This window comes from Zalophus californianus, chromosome 15, assembly GCF_009762305.2.
Source record: "Zalophus californianus isolate mZalCal1 chromosome 15, mZalCal1.pri.v2, whole genome shotgun sequence".
NCBI classification, from domain to species: Eukaryota; Metazoa; Chordata; class Mammalia; order Carnivora; family Otariidae; genus Zalophus; species Zalophus californianus.
In genome coordinates this window covers 45493946-45512535 of record NC_045609.1, presented here as the reverse complement: position 1 = coordinate 45512535, position 18590 = coordinate 45493946, and the positions used below count along the sequence as shown (strand labels likewise).

Genomic DNA, 18590 nt, shown 5'->3' with positions numbered 1-18590 from the left:
CCTTGTTCAGCAGGGAGTCTGCTTCTCCCTCTATCCCTCCCCCCTGCTGTGTGCTCTCTCTCTCTCGCTCTCAAATAAATAAATAAAATCTTAAAAAAAAAAAGTGGAAATTGTTGGAGTCAAATATTTATTTTATCTCCTTTCAACTGGCAGGCATTTGAAGGCACTACCTGGCATGTCTTACTGAGGCCTACAAGGTCCTCTGTGCTCCTCACCTCTTCTCCTACTGCCCTCTCCTTGTACTTTCAAGCCTGGGCCTTCACTGTGCCAAAATCCTTCCCTTAAAGACTCCACATGTATTTTTTCCTCCATCTGGAACATTCTATCTCAAACGTTGGTATGGTTGGTTTCTTCTCATCATTCAGACCTCAGCCCAAATGTTACCTCCTCAGCAAGGTCTTCCCCAACTACCCAGCCACAAGTATCTTACTCTGGCCTCCAACACAATGTGCTCTGTTTTATTTTCCCATGGCACTCACTGTCTCAAATTATACCAATTGCGTATACTTGCTTATTGCTTGTCTTGTCCCCGAGAGCGTAAGCTCTGTGAAAGCAGGAACCTTGTCTGGATTGTCATCCTCCATCCCTACACGAGAGCCTAGCTATTCACTGAATGTTTGTGGAATGAAAAGATATATTGCTGGAATATTATTCAGCACTATAAAGAAATGATGTGTCAAGTCATAAAAAGACCTAGAGGAAACTTAAAATGCATATTACTAAGTGAAAGAAGCCAACAGCCTACAAAGGCTACATACCGTGTGATTCCAACTCTATGACATTCTGGAAAAGGCAAAACTATGGAGACAGTAAAAAGATCAGTGGTTGTCAGGGGCTAAGGGGGAGGGAGGGATGAACAGGTGCAGCATGGAGGGTTCTTACTGCAACTTTGTATGATGTTGGAAGGTCATAATACATTTGTTCAACCCCAAAGAATGTGAATGTGTCAACCCCACGAAGAGTGAGCCCTAATGTAACCTGTGGGCTCTGGGTGATAATGACACCTCAGTATGGGTCCAGCGATTGTAATGAATGTCCTGCTCTGGTGGGGAGGTTGTTGATAATGGGGGAGGCTGAATGTGAGTTGGAGCAAGGAGTATCTGGGCAATCTGTGTCCCTTCTGCTCAATTCTGCTGTGAACCTAAAACCGCTCTGAAAATTAAATCTATTTTTAAAAAACAACAACATACTTTGCCCAAGTTGTTGAAATGATTTAAGTGTGTGAGTGGAACATTGAGAAAAATTCTTAACATTGTCAGGATTGTCCTGGGAAAGCTAGAATCAGGAAAGCCTAAACCCAAACTTTAGGCAGTGTTTTCGAAATTGGAGTCCCATATTCTGTGCTTTGATAAATGAAGCAAGTTTCTTTATTAAGGGACCGAGCACTCATGCAGCTCACGTATGTGTACTGTGACTCTCTAGGGGGAAGAGCATATGCAACCATTTCCTAGGATTTGATCCAGAACCTATTCTTCATGCCAGGTCTTTATCATCAATGAGCCTAAATCCAGCTGAATGCCAGTGGTTAACCTGTACAGCAGCTTTAAATAGTCAAATATTTGTCCTCAGAACTAATCCAACACAAGTTAGTTACTATCTTGTTTTGCTGATTCCAAACCACTAGAATCTAAGTTCCATGGGAATAACAGTTTTTGTCTGTTTTATTGACTATTATGTTCCCAGTGTCCAGAGCAGTGCCTGGCATATAGCAGGTGCTCAATAAAATATCTGTTGAAAGAATGAACGAATGAGCAAATGAATAAACAACTTTTCTTCTGTGAAAAGGGCAGAAATTCTGGTACAAGATAATTATACCAAATTTTGATCCAGGTGTTTCATATTTCCAGGCTCCTTGTGTAATATTTATACTTGCTGCAGGTTTTCCCAAAGCATTTTTTTCTGAATGGACACATTGAAGGAGTTAAGAAAATGAAGGAAGAGTGAGGGCCTTGGGCTCTGACCCTACTCCATTGGTGATAATGGTCACTAACATTTGTGTTGTAATTTCTAACAAAAGCTATTGCATTTAGCTCTCAAAACGCCTGTGAGGCAGGTGTTATTACCTTCACTCTCAAGAGGGATGAGAGACACTCCCCCAATGTCACCCTGGTGATAATAGATCAGCCTTGATCTAAGTTCTGGTCTTAACACGTCAAAGTCCGTGTTCGGTCCATGGCCCCCGACTGCCTCCCCAGCTGACCGTGTGTACTGGAAAGCCATTTCTTTCTTTCTTTTTTTTTTTAATTGGAGTATTTTTTATTTTATGTACAATGAGTTGACATTAAAGTAGGTATCCTGGTTATCTGCAGTTAACGTAGGTTATCTTGGATGACCAATTCAAGGAAGTTCACTTAATCCAACTTAATGAAGCCTATATCCTTCGCATACTGACGGAAACACTGGCGGCACATATTGAGGCCGTATTTCCGGATCAGACCGTGCCGGTTTGAGCAGACGCGGCAAGAACGAGAACCCTGGCCAAATTTCCTCGGATGGCTCCAGTACAGCTGCTGGTGACCCATCTTGCTCTCTCGGATGCAACGAGGCAAAAGTGGAAAGCCATTTCTCCTTTTCTTGGTTCCCACATCTGGAAAATGCCCAGGGGATTTCTTAGATTCCTTCCAACTTTACATTCTATGACTCTATGAGACTTTTTTTTTCTCCATCTAAATTGCTATAGCTTTAAAAAGTGGTAAAATAATATCTTATTCCTTCTTGCAATTGCACAACTCTCAAAAATCTGATTGAGGTGCTAAAAAAATCAAATAAATTATGAAAATGTTCTCTTTCTTTTCAAGTAATGCCTGGAAACAGAATACCTTAACAAAGAGTGAACTGAGGGGCGCCTGGGTGGCTCAGATGGTTGGGCGTCTGCCTTCGGCTCAGGTCATGATCCCAGGGTCCTGGGATTGAGTCCCGCGTCGGGGGTCTCTGCTCAGCGGGGAGCCTGCTTCTCCCTCTGCCTGCCACTCTCCCTGCTTGTGCTCTTCCTCTCTCTCTCTGGCAAATAAATAAATAAAATCTTCAAAAAACAAAACAAAAACAGAGTGAATTGGGTTTGTTAAGCATAGTATCCTCAGAAAGGTCTTCCCTATTAAAAAAGAAAAAAAGTGCCATGAAAGAGTTTTTCTCTGAGCTTATTTCAAAACAAAAGACATGGAAGAAAATTTTCTAGAAATGAAGCCATTTAGAACAGAATAAAAATAAATAAATCTGAAATACTTAATCACCTAGTAGCGAAATAAATAAACCTTTCCATAAAGAAAAGGCAAAGCCCGGTCTTCACTTTATTATTTACCCGGTAAATTCCCTTTGTATGCAAAACATTTGTATTATTCACATATCCTTGTCTGTTTAAACAAGGCAATTAAACTGCTGTTGGGCCACACAGCCAACAAACAGAGCAAGTGAGTTATATGTTTCTTCTCTGTAGGACATTTCGTTTTGCCGCAAACTTTTTTTTGCAGCCATTTAGAAATAATTTACTTTTGGTGTCATGTGAAAAAAACTTTACACAGAAAAATCAGCATTTGCACATCCTGTTTTAGGTTTTATTGTGCTAAAAAGTAGAATTCACACAGGCCAAAGAAAACCCCAAAACAAACAAACATGCAAAATATTTTTGTGCACACCTCTACCGCACTACTTTCCACTTTTGAAATCTTAAAATTAAAAAAAAAAAAAAATCCCAAAGCAAGAGTACCTGGGTTGAAAAGCTAACATTATAAAAGCTAGATTCCTAACACAAACACTGCAGACACAAATCACTCTGTTGCAAAAAGTTAATGTTTGTAAGTGTTAAATGAGGAGACAAGAACGGCAGATCTGAAGTGTGCTCCCCACTAGGAACTATTAGAAATTGTTTGGTGTCCTAGGACATCCCTGATGTTGAGATAGATACAACCTTAACCCCAAAGCTACGCCAAACTTGCAAACACTGAGGGAACCCCATATTCAAAACTACCTTCTTCTCCTTCTACCTTTAAAATAGTTTTTTGTTTGTTTTGGGTTTCGGTAAATAAAAGAGTCCCTCAGAATCGACACTCACTCTCTCTGAGATGTAGAAAAACCGATTCAGTAAATGACCATGATGAAGTCCTTCTTTGAGATGCTTCACTTTTCTTTTTAATTATCATGTACTTTTTTAATGGTCGCACGGGCATGTGTGTGTCCGTGTGTGCATAAACCCTCTTAAAAGATATTTTCAGAAACAACTCTTGGGAACTGTTTTTCCTTTCCTCGAGACCAGTCTCTGAAAAATGTGTTCTTGTTTTCGTTTTTGCTTTAAGAGAAAACCTGCCTAGAGCTTTTCTGTACAGTCAGCAACCTTCTTATCCCTGTATATTTGAACTTTCCAAAAATAACAGAATGCTCCAAGGTACTTGTTTGCAACTCCTGAAAAATCTCTAGCCACTCCCAGCAGATTTTACTGCCTGGTACTTTAGATTCACTTTCTTACTGCACCACAGGTAAAGAAGGGCCCCGTGGTAGGAGCACAATTATGTCCCTCCTGGTGCTCCCTCGGGAACATGGCTTCACCTTTGGAAAAAAAGCACGGGCCTCCTGCTAGGGGCGCATCTTGCTGCTTCTTTCTCCCTCAAGGAGAAGGGACACACTCAGGTAGAAAGGCAGTCCCCTGGAAGCCTCAGTTCTCAGAAGAAGAAAATGTTCTAATGCATTCTCATAAAACATGCAAAGAGAAAAATCCAAAACAGGAGTGAGGAGAGAGTAGCAGTGAGTTGGAAGAGTTCCTAACTATTGTGTTCAAGTGAGAAACACCCCCTCAGACGGCCTGCTTCCATGCCTTGTTCAATGAGTATAATAACAGTGCTTCCTGAAGGGAAAGAGAATGTACCATTTCCAGCCTCAGAAACTAAGCTGCTCTCTTCATCACCAAACAGCTTTAAAATGCGTACTTAACCCAAACTATAACTAATGTTTTAAAGAAGTTTGAAGACCCAAGTCTATTTCAATAAATACTTAAATAAGTTCTAGATCAACTTGGCTCATATATTTTCAAACCATGGGCCCGAATGGCAAATGAGTACATTATCAGTCCCTCTTCTTCTCCCAATGGCCGACATCCCTGCACATAATCGGTGTGCGGCACTGAAAGCAACACTTGAGAAGGATGGTGCAGATCTGAGGTGGGAGGTGCTGCCAACACTGGCATTTTTACTGAGGCTGGCAGAAAGTAAGGCTCCTCTCTCCATGCAGAGTTTGGGCATGTTCTCAGCCTATTCTGCCATCCTGTTTCAGACACCATCTCTCTCTTCTTGTCCACAGGTCATTATGCCTGTTGGGGGAAGGGGCGCTGAGGAAGACTTCATAAGAGAGCAAGTCACAGGACTGGGAGCGAAATACATGCACAAGACCGGGACATTCATGCTCATGAACTTGATAAAGCAAAACAAAGGCTAGACGCAACCCAGAGTCACTTTAAAATCTCCTCTCACACACAGCAAAGCAAAACTGGAAAAACCCAATTCCACTTTCCCATCACAATTCAAAAAGGAGCTAAACCTTCTGGGGACATAGGATGTCTTAGATGTGAGCCAGAGATGTCTGCAGCATGAGCCAGAGCCCTTCCTAAATCCCTGTCAACTGCCCCGCAGCTCCTAGAAGACACCTCCTAGACGCCTGGACTCCCTCGGAACGCTCAACTCTGTTGAAGGTCTGAAGTTTGATGTGCAGAGGTAGCTCCATGACATTAGCAATGGAATAACACTTCCTTTTTTGGTGAGGAAAGCCCAATTGGTCTCAGCTAACAAGCCCTCAGCTATGGCTCTAAAAATACCCCACAGCAAGTACTGTTGAGCACTTCGTGCTGTTTGCCAGAGGAGCTCTAGAGTACTCCAACGCATACTCCAGATTCTCCATAACCGCTCTGAGCTCTGTCCCTGCTCTGGTGACCTCAGGGAAGGGTATCGCTTCGAGAAAATGACTTTTTTGTTTTCCACTCTGGAGTTCTTGGAACTCTGTCCTGAGCATCTGAATTACCACTCCAGCCTTGGATTAGTTACTAGCTTGGTTGAGGAATCTTCATTTGGCTTCTAGTCTGAACTATGCAAATACACGATCTGTGTGCAGAAGGAAGGACTAAAATTATACTTCAAAAGGGCTCAGTAGCTTCCTGTCTTCCCCCTTTCCCCCAAAAAGAAACGTCAGCCTCCTTGAATCCTTTATTGTCAGCGGCAGGAGCAGCTCCCGGCCTGTCCTCATCAGACGCTCTGGGCTCCCTACACGTTGATGGCGTGTGCATGCTTCTTGCACAGGGGTTTGTCCTTCTTGGAGTAGAATGGCTGCCCCTCCAGATTCACGTGGCAGACCTGGGACAGAGGACAGACAGGCATGAGGTGGGCCTAGCTCTCCCCGCTACAAATTCCTAATGACATAAGCAGAGTAGACAATCGAACTACGTAACATTTAAGAGTTCCAAAGAGGAATACAGAACTAAACTCAAATTAATGAAATGGAATACAAAAAAATATACAAGATGAAGATGATCGATGGATGCTGTCCAAAGTTTACAAGACACCAGAACAAAATCATGAGTCAATAGCCATGGGGGTGATTAACATCCAAGAAAATACCATTAGTAAACTAACAAACACATCAGAAAAGATTATCCTCACTAATAATTAAAGAAAAAATAAATTAAAACTTCTGTGAGAGACCCCTAAGTATCTATTAATCTAACAACAACAACAACAACAAAACCCCTCAATCACTTGTACCTTTAACCTTAGAAGACTATAGCCAAAAAGCAAAAGCAAAAAAAAAAAAAAAAAAAAGTATCAGTCAACAGTCGACAATGCCAAAAGGGAACCAGGCCTACTTGTGCACTGCTAGGGACACCACTCGGTGAATCAGCTCAGTCTTCTGTAGGGATGTGGCAACACTGAAGAGGAGCTGTAAAGATGTGTCTGCCCAGTACCACTCAGGAGGAGTTTATCTTGCAGAAACGATTGCACGGAACAACGTGTGCCCAAGTGAAAACTGAAAACCACTAAAATGTCTCTCTATGGGGAGATGACCAAGTAGATTCTTACAGTACATTTTCCAATGGAATGCCACCAGGAAAAAGATCAATCAAATATGGAAAAGTGTATGCAGGGAGATAGTATATAAAAGAAATAGAGGCAAAATTATATAGCCCCATGATGACAAAATATGAGTGCATTTTGAAGATGGAGACGTCACAGAAAGAAGAAAGCTAAGTGATGTATGTTGAGGCTACTACGGGTCAAGCAGGAGGCCACTCTATATACATGATCTCATTTAATTCTCACAAAAACTTATGGGAAGGTATGATTTTCCCCCATTTCACAAGGGAACAACTGTGGCTCATAGAGCTAAGCGTCCCACTTAAGTCACAGACCTAGCAAATTGTGGAGCTGGGACTCGGTGTCCAGGTCTGCAAGACCCTAGGTCTAGCTCATCTTCCCCATACCCCACCACAGAGCGGGGCTAGGCTTACTTGAAATTGTTCTGGGCTTACGGGGCTTGTATTGAGGTAGCCCTCCAAGTTTGTTGGACTACCAGTATGTAGGCTGGCCCTGGGTAGGCAGTATGCCAATGTGTCAGAGTCAGCTGGGAAGTCACATAGGCTGAGATGAGCCCCAGGTTCATGGAGGGCACTGAACATATCAAACAGGGAGCAGAAGCAGGGACCACATCCAGGACACTGACATCAGAAGAAGTGTAGGTAGGGGTGTCTGGGTGGCTCAGTTAAGCATCCGACTCTTGATTTCAGCTCAGGTCATGATCTCAGGGTCGTGAGATCAAGCCCCATGCTGGGAGTGGAGCCTGCTTAAGAATCTCTCTCTCCCTCTCCCTCTGCCTGTCCCCCACTAAAGAAGGAGGAGGAGGACAGCAGGGAGAGTTCCCACATACAGAAGGCATGAGGATAGAGAAATCATCCTCTTGAGATGAGCTTAGCTCAGTGAGCATGTGACCACTCCAAGACAGTTGGAAAGAAAAGTGGCATCACAGTGGTCCCACGTGCAAGTACCTCATGGCCCAACTGAGAATGTTATACTTGCGATCACACAGGGCTGACAATGGGCCCTGGAAACCAACGACCTAAAAAAGGGACGGAAAACATCCAGGTGGGGGGCAGTAATGTTGAGAGGCTCTTGGGGGTGGCCTCAAGCCGCTGGTGAAGACATGGGGATAAGCCCATAAGATCCAACAGTGAGGATGGGTTTCATGGGAGATAGAAAGGCAGCTCTGGAGTAAGTTGTCAAGGAGCTGCCTGTCAACATCTGAGGCTCTGACTGGGAGACCCTGCCTAGTCTAGGACAGTGCTGGTTACTTGTGAGAACTTTGGGATAAGTTGGACAGTGTGTTGGGAGACTAAAGACCCAGAAGTGAGGACGGGCCAGAGCCTAGGGGCAGCTCATTGATAAGATAGAGCTGAGGGCAGAAAATATCATAAAAAGGTCTTGCTCAGTGTCCTGGGCGAGGAGACTCTGTGTGGGATGCACGGTGGCTTCCCGGTGAGGCCTCCAGACTACTCAGCGGAATGGCATAGCGGGGACGGTTCAAGCCCCAGGTTGCATGGTCAAGTGGCATCAGGGCCTGGGTGGGAAGGAGTAGTGGTCATGGACAGTGCTGGAAGGCAATGACGTAGGCCAGCTGTGGCAGCCCCTAGGACTGCTGCCCTCCCCTCCCCCACCGGTGGGGAAGGGCTAGAGACCCAACAAGACTTAGAGGAAAAGAGGGGCCACAGGAAGTCATCTCTATCCCATTAAAGATAGGCTCCATATACTTTCCACTGGAACTCAAGTGCTGAAGCCAGACAGGAGCTTAACCCCTCACCCCAGCCCCCAGACAGGAGCTTAACCCCTCACCCCAGCCCCCAGACAGGAGCTTAACCCCTCACCCCAGCCCCCAGACAGGAGCTTAACCCCTCACCCCAGCCCCCAGACAGGAGCTTAACCCCTCACCCCAGCCCCCAGACAGGAGCTTAACCCCTCACCCCAGCCCCCAGACAGGAGCTTAACCCCTCACCCCAGCCCCCAGACAGGAGCTTAACCCCTCACCCCAGCCCCCAGACAGGAGCTTAACCCCTCACCCCAGCCCCCAGACAGGAGCTTAACCCCTCACCCCAGCCCCCAGACAGGAGCTTAACCCCTCACCCCAGCCCCCAGACAGGAGCTTAACCCCTCACCCCAGCCCCCAGACAGGAGCTTAACCCCTCACCCCAGCCCCCAGACAGGAGCTTAACCCCTCACCCCAGCCCCCAGACAGGAGCTTAACCCCTCACCCCAGCCCCCAGACAGGAGCTTAACCCCTCACCCCAGCCCCCAGACAGGAGCTTAACCCCTCACCCCAGCCCCCAGACAGGAGCTTAACCCCTCACCCCAGCCCCCAGACAGGAGCTTAACCCCTCACCCCAGCCCCCAGACAGGAGCTTAACCCCTCACCCCAGCCCCCAGACAGGAGCTTAACCCCTCACCCCAGCCCCCAGACAGGAGCTTAACCCCTCACCCCAGCCCCCAGACAGGAGCTTAACCCCTCACCCCAGCCCCCAGACAGGAGCTTAACCCCTCACCCCAGCCCCCAGACAGGAGCTTAACCCCTCACCCCAGCCCCCAGACAGGAGCTTAACCCCTCACCCCAGCCCCCAGACAGGAGCTTAACCCCTCACCCCAGCCCCCAGACAGGAGCTTAACCCCTCACCCCAGCCCCCAGACAGAAGCTTAACCCCTCACCCCAGCCCCCAGACAGGAGCTTAACCCCTCACCCCAGCCCCCAGACAGGAGCTTAACCCCTTACCCCAACCCACATAGCCCTTCTCATCCATCATTTTATTTTTTTTAATATTTCTTATTATTTTTTATTGAGAGAGAGAGAGAGAGAGAGAGCACAAGCAGGGGGTGCTGAGGGAGAAGGAGAGAGAATCTTAAGCGGACTCCACACTCAGCACAGAGCCCGATGTGGGGCTTCATCTCATGACCCTGAGATCATGACCTGAGCTGAAATCAAGAGCTGGATGTTTAACCCTCCGAGCCACCCAGGGGCCCCATCTCAGCCATCATTTTATATGCTTGGGACTTTAGAGAGGCTGTCTTGTTCTATTCTTTAATTGCTTGTATATGTCAACTTTGTTTTCTTTCAAGATTCCAAACTCCCTGAAGGTGGAGCTTTGTTCGGGAATATCTTGTGTTCCCCAAACTCAAGCAATATTTGCTAAATTGAATTAGTCTAAAGTTATGTGCTCTCCTGAGATCTAACTGGTGGGAAAACAGCTTATCAGCTGGGAGAGCTAGGTCTGATCTTTCTTTCTTATTAATTTTTTAATTATAAGAAAATATATGCTCATCAAAGATGATTTAGAAATATAAAGTGATGGAAAAGGATTCCCCTCACCCCCCCCAAAAAAAACCCTCACAGTTTTCCAATCAAAAGATTGCTTTCCAAAAATTAAAACCAAAACCATGTTCCACTTTGCTATATCTTAACAGGGCAGTGAGTGCCACACAGGGCCACTTAGGAGGAAAATGTAATGATTCATTCACCACACTGATTCTCCAAAGGACAGGATCTGCCTGGCTTCTTTAGATGGATCCTTCTGCAGTGCTATGGGTCTCTCACACCCTTGCCAGAACTTATCTGTAATCTTGGCCTGAACAACCCTATGCTTTACTGCTTCTTCTGGTCTCTCTCTGGGATTTGTGCCACTGTGATTCTCAGCCAAACTCAGTGGGCTCAAGGGAGCAGACCCATGCTCACCTTTTCCATGGTACCCTCTCCATGTGACACAGACCTCTCATCAGCCTGCCCTGAGAGAACAGGCCTTCTGTGTCACAGTCTGCCCTGGACCTTCTCCAAGTCTCTTGGATCCTTCTAGAAGTTGGGCAACCAGACTTGCAGGCAGTGTCTTAGGATCAGACAAGCCATGACTTGAATGTTGGGGTCAGAGGGCCCTATGTGCCGTGCTGAGTCATGGCTCTTTAGGGGACAACCAGAAAGCCAGTATATTCACATTGTTGTCCGTTTTCAGAGGGGAGGACCTGATGTATTTAAAGGACCCTAAAAGGCAATTAGAAAATCTATTCCAAAAGCTGGAAAATCAGAGTGTTTAGATTGAATTGTGTTGTTTCCTCCCCCAAATTCATATGCTGAAGTCCTTACTCCCAGTACCTTCAATCTACTCGGGGCAGGGACACACCGGTGACCTTATTTGGAAGCAGGATCTTTGCAGATATAATTAAGATGTAAATTAAGATGAGGTCATACTGGAGTAAGACGGGCTATTAATCCAGTAGGACCAGTGTCCTGATAAGAAAAGGAGAAGCATATAGAGACAGACACACACAGCAGAGAAAGCCATGCAAAGACTCACACACACAGAGGGAAGGATGCGATGGGACCATGGAGCCCGAGACTGAAGTTCTGCAGCTGTGATTCAAGAAACACCAAAGACTGCTGGAAACCACCAAAAGCTAGGGGAGAGCGCACAGCCCTGCCGACATCTTAAATTCAGACGTCTAGCCTCCAGAACTATGAGAGAGTCCATTTCAGTTTTTGAAGCCATCGGATTTTGGTACATTGTTACAGCAGGCCTAGCAAACTCACGCTCAAAGTCAACACAGTGCACCTCACGCATGGTGGAGTGCAGATGTGGTATAGACACTGAGGTGCATTGCAGTAACCTTTATGATGAGGGTTGTCCTATATCATAAGCCTATAAAAATAGTTCAAGTTTAAAGTGCATGGATATTTGATACATGGCCACACTTTACCTTGAGCAGCTCTGATAAAACAAAACAAAACAAAACAAAACAAACACAGTAGTGGCACATTAATTTTCCCAAATAAAGTTCAGTCAGTTGCAGACTCACATCACAGGCCTTTCTCAGGGATGAATATTTCCTAAATGTAAGGCAGAGTCCTAATGTCAGTGAGCTCATTGCTGTGTCCGCGCCACCCTGCCCCCAACCCAAAGCCCTCAAAAGGAAAATGCCAATCTCATGGGAAAAATGACCTGGCTGTTCAGGAGAAATAGATGGCACATGGTTAACAGGTCATCTAGGGCTTATCTCCTGGCAACTACATATCAGGAGCAAGACCATTTAGGAAAATAAAATGATAGCCCCGATTCCTAAAAGTTCTCTCAAAAGAAACGTTATCTCAGCTTTTCATAGAATGGGTCAACAAGCTCCAATCTAGTGTTTCATGGTGAAAATTTGGGGGGAAACCCTTGAATCACTTCATCATAACTAAAGCAACTTATAATCATAGGAAACCATCCTTCTTTATTCTAACCGAAGCATCATTCGCTGCTCCCAACTACTCAGAGCGTTCCTGGTGAGACAAGCTGCTGGTTTGACGTTTCCTTAATGAAATGGAGAGTAACAAAGCCACTTTGGTTTAGAAGTAATTATTAGTAATAAACTTTGCTTGACTGTGACATATCCAGCATCATGGTACTTGGCAGCTTTTAAAAATGATCAGCATAGGGCGCCTGGGTGGCTCAGTTAGTTGGGCAACTGCCTTCGGCTCAGGTCATGATCCTGGAGTCCCTGGATGGAGTCCCGCATCGGGCTCCCTGCTCGGCGGGGAGTCTGCTTCTCCCTCTGACCCTTCCCCCTCTCATGTGCTCTCTCTCTCAAATAAATAAATAAAATCTTAAAAAAATAAAAAAATGAATAAAAATGATCAGCATATCAGTGGGCCAGTGTTAAAAGGGATGTAGAGGGTTGATCACCTGGCCCCACTAGGTCCCTCTTGCCCCTTCTCAGAAAGTCAGAACCCCCAGCCGTGCTAAAAACATACTGCGCAGATGAAGCAGGTGTCATGCCAGGTGTGTCCCAGGGCTTCGATAAACTTGTCCCCAGCCTCCACGGGGAAATCGCAGCCATGACACTTGGTGCTGAACAGATTGACGTAGTCTGAAATGAAAGGCAGAGTGAGGACCAGGCATCCAGGCAGGCTGGGAGAAGCATCCTGGACACACTGACACAATGCCACAACAATGACACCACACCGCAAATCACGGAGCTGGGGCAGTGGGTATGACCTAACTGGTTACTTCTCATCTTGCAGACAAAATGCTCAGTTATATCATTGTGTTTTTTTCTTTTCAGTAATTTGCACTGGTGTTGTATGGATTCAGGCTTAGTTACCACTCTGTACTGGTTTAATTTACAAACACTTTCCAGATCTGTCATTAACTTTCTTTCTACAGGGTGATTTTCTCTTCTGCCTCTATCACCCTTTATAGCCCAAACAGACCAATCCCAAAAAAGAAAAAAAAAAAAAATCACATTTCCCAATTGCTATGCTTAGTTTGGAAGAAGGAGACCCCTTAACGTTTTTAGGAGTACTACAGTACGTTCTTTGCTTGGCAATTCTTCTGTCATTGGGCATTTGTGTTCATAACAAAGTTTCACTACTAGAAACAATATTTGAGCTACTATGTTAAGACTTGTCCCCCTCCCTGCCTCACCGAAGAGATAATAATACCATGTATTGTTTGTATAATGCTTTACAGTTCACCAAGCATTCTCGCATAGATGGTATTCTTTACTAGAATCTCAATGTCATGATCTGTGGATTAGTATGTACTGTTTTCTTTCCACCCTCGACACAGTGCCCGGGACACAAGTCAATACCCAACACATATGTGCAGAATGAATAACGGAATGGATGAACCAGTGAATCAATATATCAACGAATGAACTTAATCTTCAAAAAAATCCCTCAGAGATTGAACTATAATTATTTTTCTGTTTTATTTTATCTTGTGGATTAGGAAGCCAAGGCTCGCCAGCGTCATACAGCTGAGACACACAGCTGAGTGGTCTGGGTCCCAACTCCAACTCAGGAGCTGTCTTCCCTGGGCCTCAGGGAGAAGCAGTTCTACTGTACTCCACGTAGAACTCTTCCAGATTCTTTCAGAGAAGTTTGACGCCTCTTACAAAGCCTTCATTCCCCTAGAAGTGTACTGGTCTCTCCACAGCTCTGCCACAGTGGGCTTCTCCTCACACCTTCCACGTTTCTGCTCAGATATCCTTGTGGACAGCACGCCTGTTCTCCATCTTAGACCACATGCTAAGAAGCAGCGTGCCATGGGGGGTTATGGACTTGGGTTCTGAAGAACAAAAGCACTGAGCTCAAGTCCTAGCTCTGTTCGAGAATTGTTCCTACTTGGGGCAAGTCACCTAACTTCTCAGCGTCTCCGGTTTCTTATCTGTAGAATGGGAGTAACTACAGTACCTAAGTTGTGGGGTTGTTGTATAGATTCAATAAGATAACCTACGTGAACGTACTTGGCACAGATACTCAAAAATCTTGGCTCTTATTGTGAATGTCTTTATAAAGGATGGAAGGAGAGAAGGAAACGTGATTCCAGTGCCTACTCGGCACTAGTCCAATACTAGTGCTTTTCTAAGTTTCCTGGGTAATCTTCACAGCAGCTGTAGGAAGAAATAATTATTCCCATTTTAAAGACGAGGAAACTGGCTGCCGAGGTTCTATCACACCGGCAGTAAGGAGCCTGCCTCAATGGACTCCAAAGTTCATCCTCTTTCCATGACTTCACGTGGTCTCTGGTTATCTATTTGCCATTGAGCTTTGATAAGTTATATCTCTTGCATATATTTTCCAATGTACGGTTTCCCCTTTTGTGTTTACTTATGGTTTGTCATGCAAATGCTGTTCTATATGTCACGGTCTATGAGGCCTGTCTCTGATGGAATACTTCATTTCTCACCAGAACTAAAAACATCATTCTGCTTCCTTTACAAAGTTAGAGTGGATTTACGGTTCACTCCATGCTCTGTAGGAACTAGTGTGGGTGAGAAACAGGGCCATAGGCTACCCCATCTCCACGGGAGGGCAAGCCCTGTACCCCACTTCTGACTCCTCTCTCATTACTCCCAGTCTCCAGATGCCCTGGACTCTCTCGTCTACCTCATGCCTGTGTATGAACCAGGTCCTGGGCTTGGAAAACCCTCCCCACTTTGTCTACCAGGATCTCTGCAATGCTGTGGGCCAGGCCTTCCTCCTGGGAAGACCTCATCTTCCACCCAACCGAGAGAGATGAGATGGCCTTCCCAACGGCTTCTTTTGGGCTTCCCCTCCCTCCATTCATTCATTCATTCATTCATTCAATCATCTCTTGACTATCCATTGATGTGCTGGCGTATCACAGGATGATGCGTCTGCTTGAGGTTTTTGAAGGCAGAGACCCACTCCTAATGCTCCGTGTCTCTCACAGGAACCGGCACACATTTGTTGGATGAAGGATGAATGGACAAACAAAGAAATCGTTTGGAAAACCTCACTAAATAGTAATTTTCCTTCTCTCACTGGGCAGACTAACATTAAGCTCTTACAGTTGAACATCTAGTCTGGCCTGCCGATTGGTTTTTCTGTTTTATACTTGATTCTGTATGATCTGGAGAACTGCCACTTTGTTTTAAAATTTGGTAGCACCGGTCTTGACCCTAATACATTTTTTTTTAAAGTTCACATATTTCATCATTTATCAAAAAAAAAAAAAAAGAGAGAGAGAGAGAATATAATTGGAATTAAGTTTGTGCTTGGGCCTTTCCCACCATGAATATAATCTAGTTCCTCATGTATTTATTTCTTACTTTACTTCTCTTATTAGGTCTTTATAATTTTCTTTGACTAACTCTCTTATGCCCCAAGTTGAATTTGTACCCTGTATTTAATGGATTTTATTGCTATTGTAAAAGGATTTCCATCCATCAAATCACAGGTGCTCTCTGTTGCAAAAGGGCTTACTGCTTTCCGAGAACAGTGGTTCTCAAACGTTAGAATCATCTCAAGGGGTCGCGAAACACAGATTGCTGGGCCCCACCCCTCAGAGTTTCTGATTCAGCAGATCTGGGGTGGGGCCCAAAGATCTGCATTTCTGTAATCCTGATATTGCTGGTCTTCGGATCATACCTCGATTCTCAAACTTAACTGAATATAGAATCATATGGGTGGGGGTAGGGTGATAAAATTCTGCATCTGTACATCTGGGAATTGATCTTCTATATCTTTAAAGTTTCCCAGGTGATCATGATGCCCCATCAGGTCTGGGCACTGCTCAGGGGCAGGCCCTCCTAGCTCTCTTACTTAGGTGCAAGATTATCATATGTAAAAGTGTCAGCTCGCGAGGGCAGCTGACGAAATCTTTTGGAGTCTAGATCGTGGCATTCTGACATTCTCCCTTCTGTGTCTTCTTCCAAGTTGTTGATAAAAATGATGACAAGGTATGACAATGAGATACCACCTCACCCTCATTAAGTGGGCTGCTATAAAAAACCCAGCAAAATAGCAAGTGTAGGCAAAGATGTAGTGAATTTGAAACCCTGTGCTCTGCTGGTGGAATTGTAAAATGGTGCAATGCCATTATCAGAATAGTGGAAACCTCAAAAATAGAAATACCATATGACCCAGCAACCCTACCGCTGGGCATATACCCCCAAAGAACTACAAACAGGGTCTTTTAGACATTTGCACGCCCATGTTCATAGCAGCAGTATTCACAATAGCCAAGAAGCAGAAGCAACCTAAATGTCCATCAGATTTGGGGGGGGGGTACTGAGGACTTTTCAAGCCTCAGACACAAATTATAGAAATTGTAATGCTTTTAGTCAATTAATAATAGCAATTTGTTTTTGTTGTGTGTGTTTTAAGATTTTATTTATTTATTTATTTATTTATTTATTTATTTATTTATTTAGAGAGCATGAGCAGGGGGAGGGGCAGAGGGAGAAGGAGAGAGAGAATCTCAAGCAGACTCTGCACCGAGCGTGGAGCCTGACACGGGACTCCATCTCATGACCCTGAGATCATGACCTGAGCTGAAACCAAGAGTCAGATGTTTAATTGACTGAGCCACCCAGGTGCCCCAACAATAGCAATTTGTATTGGCATGAACACACATCTATCAATTATCTGCTAATTATCTAACAATTATCACCATACACTCACAAGAAGGGAAAAGAGATGCTTATCTTCTTCCTTTTAAAGATATGGAAACTGAGGCACGGAGTGACTGAGTAACTAAGTCATTCAATTAATAAGAGCTGGGAAGACATCTCACCCGTATATAAGAACGCAAGAAATTTTTCTTTTATAATTTGATGTCAGGGGAGAATAGTTTTTGTTTGCTTTGCTTTTCCCCTGGAGGAACTGAAATGTTTTCTCCTTTCTGATTTTAAAGTAAACTAACTTACTGTGTTTCTCTTTTTGCCCACAGATTTGCTGCCCAGTCACTGTTGCTCTGTTATTCTTCATAATCAGCCTGCTTGCTTTTCCCTCTTCTACTTGGTGCTGATTTTCTAGTTCTATTGTCTTAACCTTCGCGTCTATGGTAACTTTGTTGGACCCTCCCTCAAATCCTTTTCTGAAAAAGGCAGTCTATGGGAGTGCCTGGGTGGCTCAGTCAGTTGAGCGTCTGACTCTTGATTTTTTTTTAAAGATTTTATTTTTTTATTTGACAGAAAGTGAGAGAGCACAAGCAGGGCGAGTGGGAGAGGGAGAAACAGCCTCCCCACTGAGCAGGGAGCTTGACGTGGGGCTCGATCCCAGGACCCTGGGATCATGACCTGAGCCAAAGGCAGATGCTTAACCATCTGAGCTACCCAGGCGCCCCTGACTCTCGATTTTGGCTGGCTCTGCCAGGGAGTCTGCTTCTCTCTCTCTCTCCCCCTCTTCCTCTGCCCCTCTCCCCACTCATCGATGCTCTCTCTCTCTAAAATAAATAAATAAATCTTAAAAAAAAAAAAAAGAAGAGGCAGTCTATGAATAAATGAGTGAGGAAGTGGCTAATTAGCCAGGACACCTGATTCTCTAACAGAGTGCTTTGTCTTCAAAATTTATAATTTACTCCAAGTTTTAAGGTAAAACAGCATTTTGGGGAAGAGAGAAACTCTGAATTCAGCTGGGGGTGGTTACAGGACTCTGAAGGAACATCAGAGGAGCAGGGAAAGGGACTTTCACATGTTTGGTGCTTTACACACTTTCTCTGGTTAATCCTCACAACTCATGAGGCAGGTGTTTATATGCCCTTTTGTACAGATGAGGGAAGTGAGGCTCAGAGAAGTTTAATAACTCACTCGGGGTTACAAAGCCAGCCCGAGGTGGAGCCTGGAACAGAACCTAAGAGAAAGTCCAAAGCCAAAGCCTTTTCAGATTCCAGATCATAATCATCTGAAAGGTTTCCCAAGTGGTTACAAGATGCCAACCTGTGATCCACATATGTGGTGCAGGGAAGGGAACTGAGGTCGAATGTGTTAAAAAAAAAAAAAAAAAAAAAAGCCATAGACCCAGCCCCCACCCCAGGAAAGCATGATTCTGCCATTTGGAGCCTCCTGATGGTTCCATGTGAATGGACACAGGCAGGAGCTTCCTGTACCTGCTCCTTTCTCCAGGACTCTGGGGCCTCCCCACAGCATAGCGGTCCTACCTTTCTCGCAGTAGGGCTCCCCATCTTCCATGTGGAAGAGGCTGTTCCCAAAGGGCTTTTTGCAAGCTGCGCAGACGAAGCAGGTGGTGTGCCACGTCTGTCTCAGGGCATGCATCACTTCCTGGGGGGAAAGAGCCTCCGCTCAGGC

General features: G+C 44.9%; 2 protein-coding genes across 12 annotated transcripts in view; both read right to left on the bottom strand.

The window, feature by feature from the left end:
* Window positions 1–2233: 2233 nt before the first annotated feature.
* LOC113918351 (40S ribosomal protein S29) lies at window positions 2234–2566 on the bottom strand. The gene has a single exon (XM_027586748.2). The coding sequence runs from the start codon at window positions 2520–2522 to the stop codon at window positions 2352–2354; it is 171 nt and encodes a 56-aa protein (XP_027442549.1). The 5' UTR covers window positions 2523–2566; the 3' UTR covers window positions 2234–2351.
* Window positions 2567–2977: 411 nt separating this feature from the next.
* Window positions 2978–18590, bottom strand: part of LDB3 (LIM domain binding 3) — a 63436-nt gene continuing 47823 nt past the window's right edge. For 9 of the 11 annotated variants that reach the window (XM_027586576.2, XM_027586614.2, XM_027586598.2 and 6 more), the window contains 3 exons: window positions 18443–18563; window positions 12787–12902; window positions 3538–6329 (listed from right to left, as the gene is read on the bottom strand). In XM_027586576.2, coding sequence (XP_027442377.1) covers window positions 6240–6329; window positions 12787–12902; window positions 18443–18563 — 327 coding nt within the window. In that variant the 3' untranslated portion in view covers window positions 3538–6239. Of the gene's footprint in view, window positions 3023–3537; window positions 6330–12786; window positions 12903–18442; window positions 18564–18590 lie in introns of those variants that run through there. The other 2 variants (XR_003518504.2, XR_003518503.2) reach the window with 2 other exon arrangements.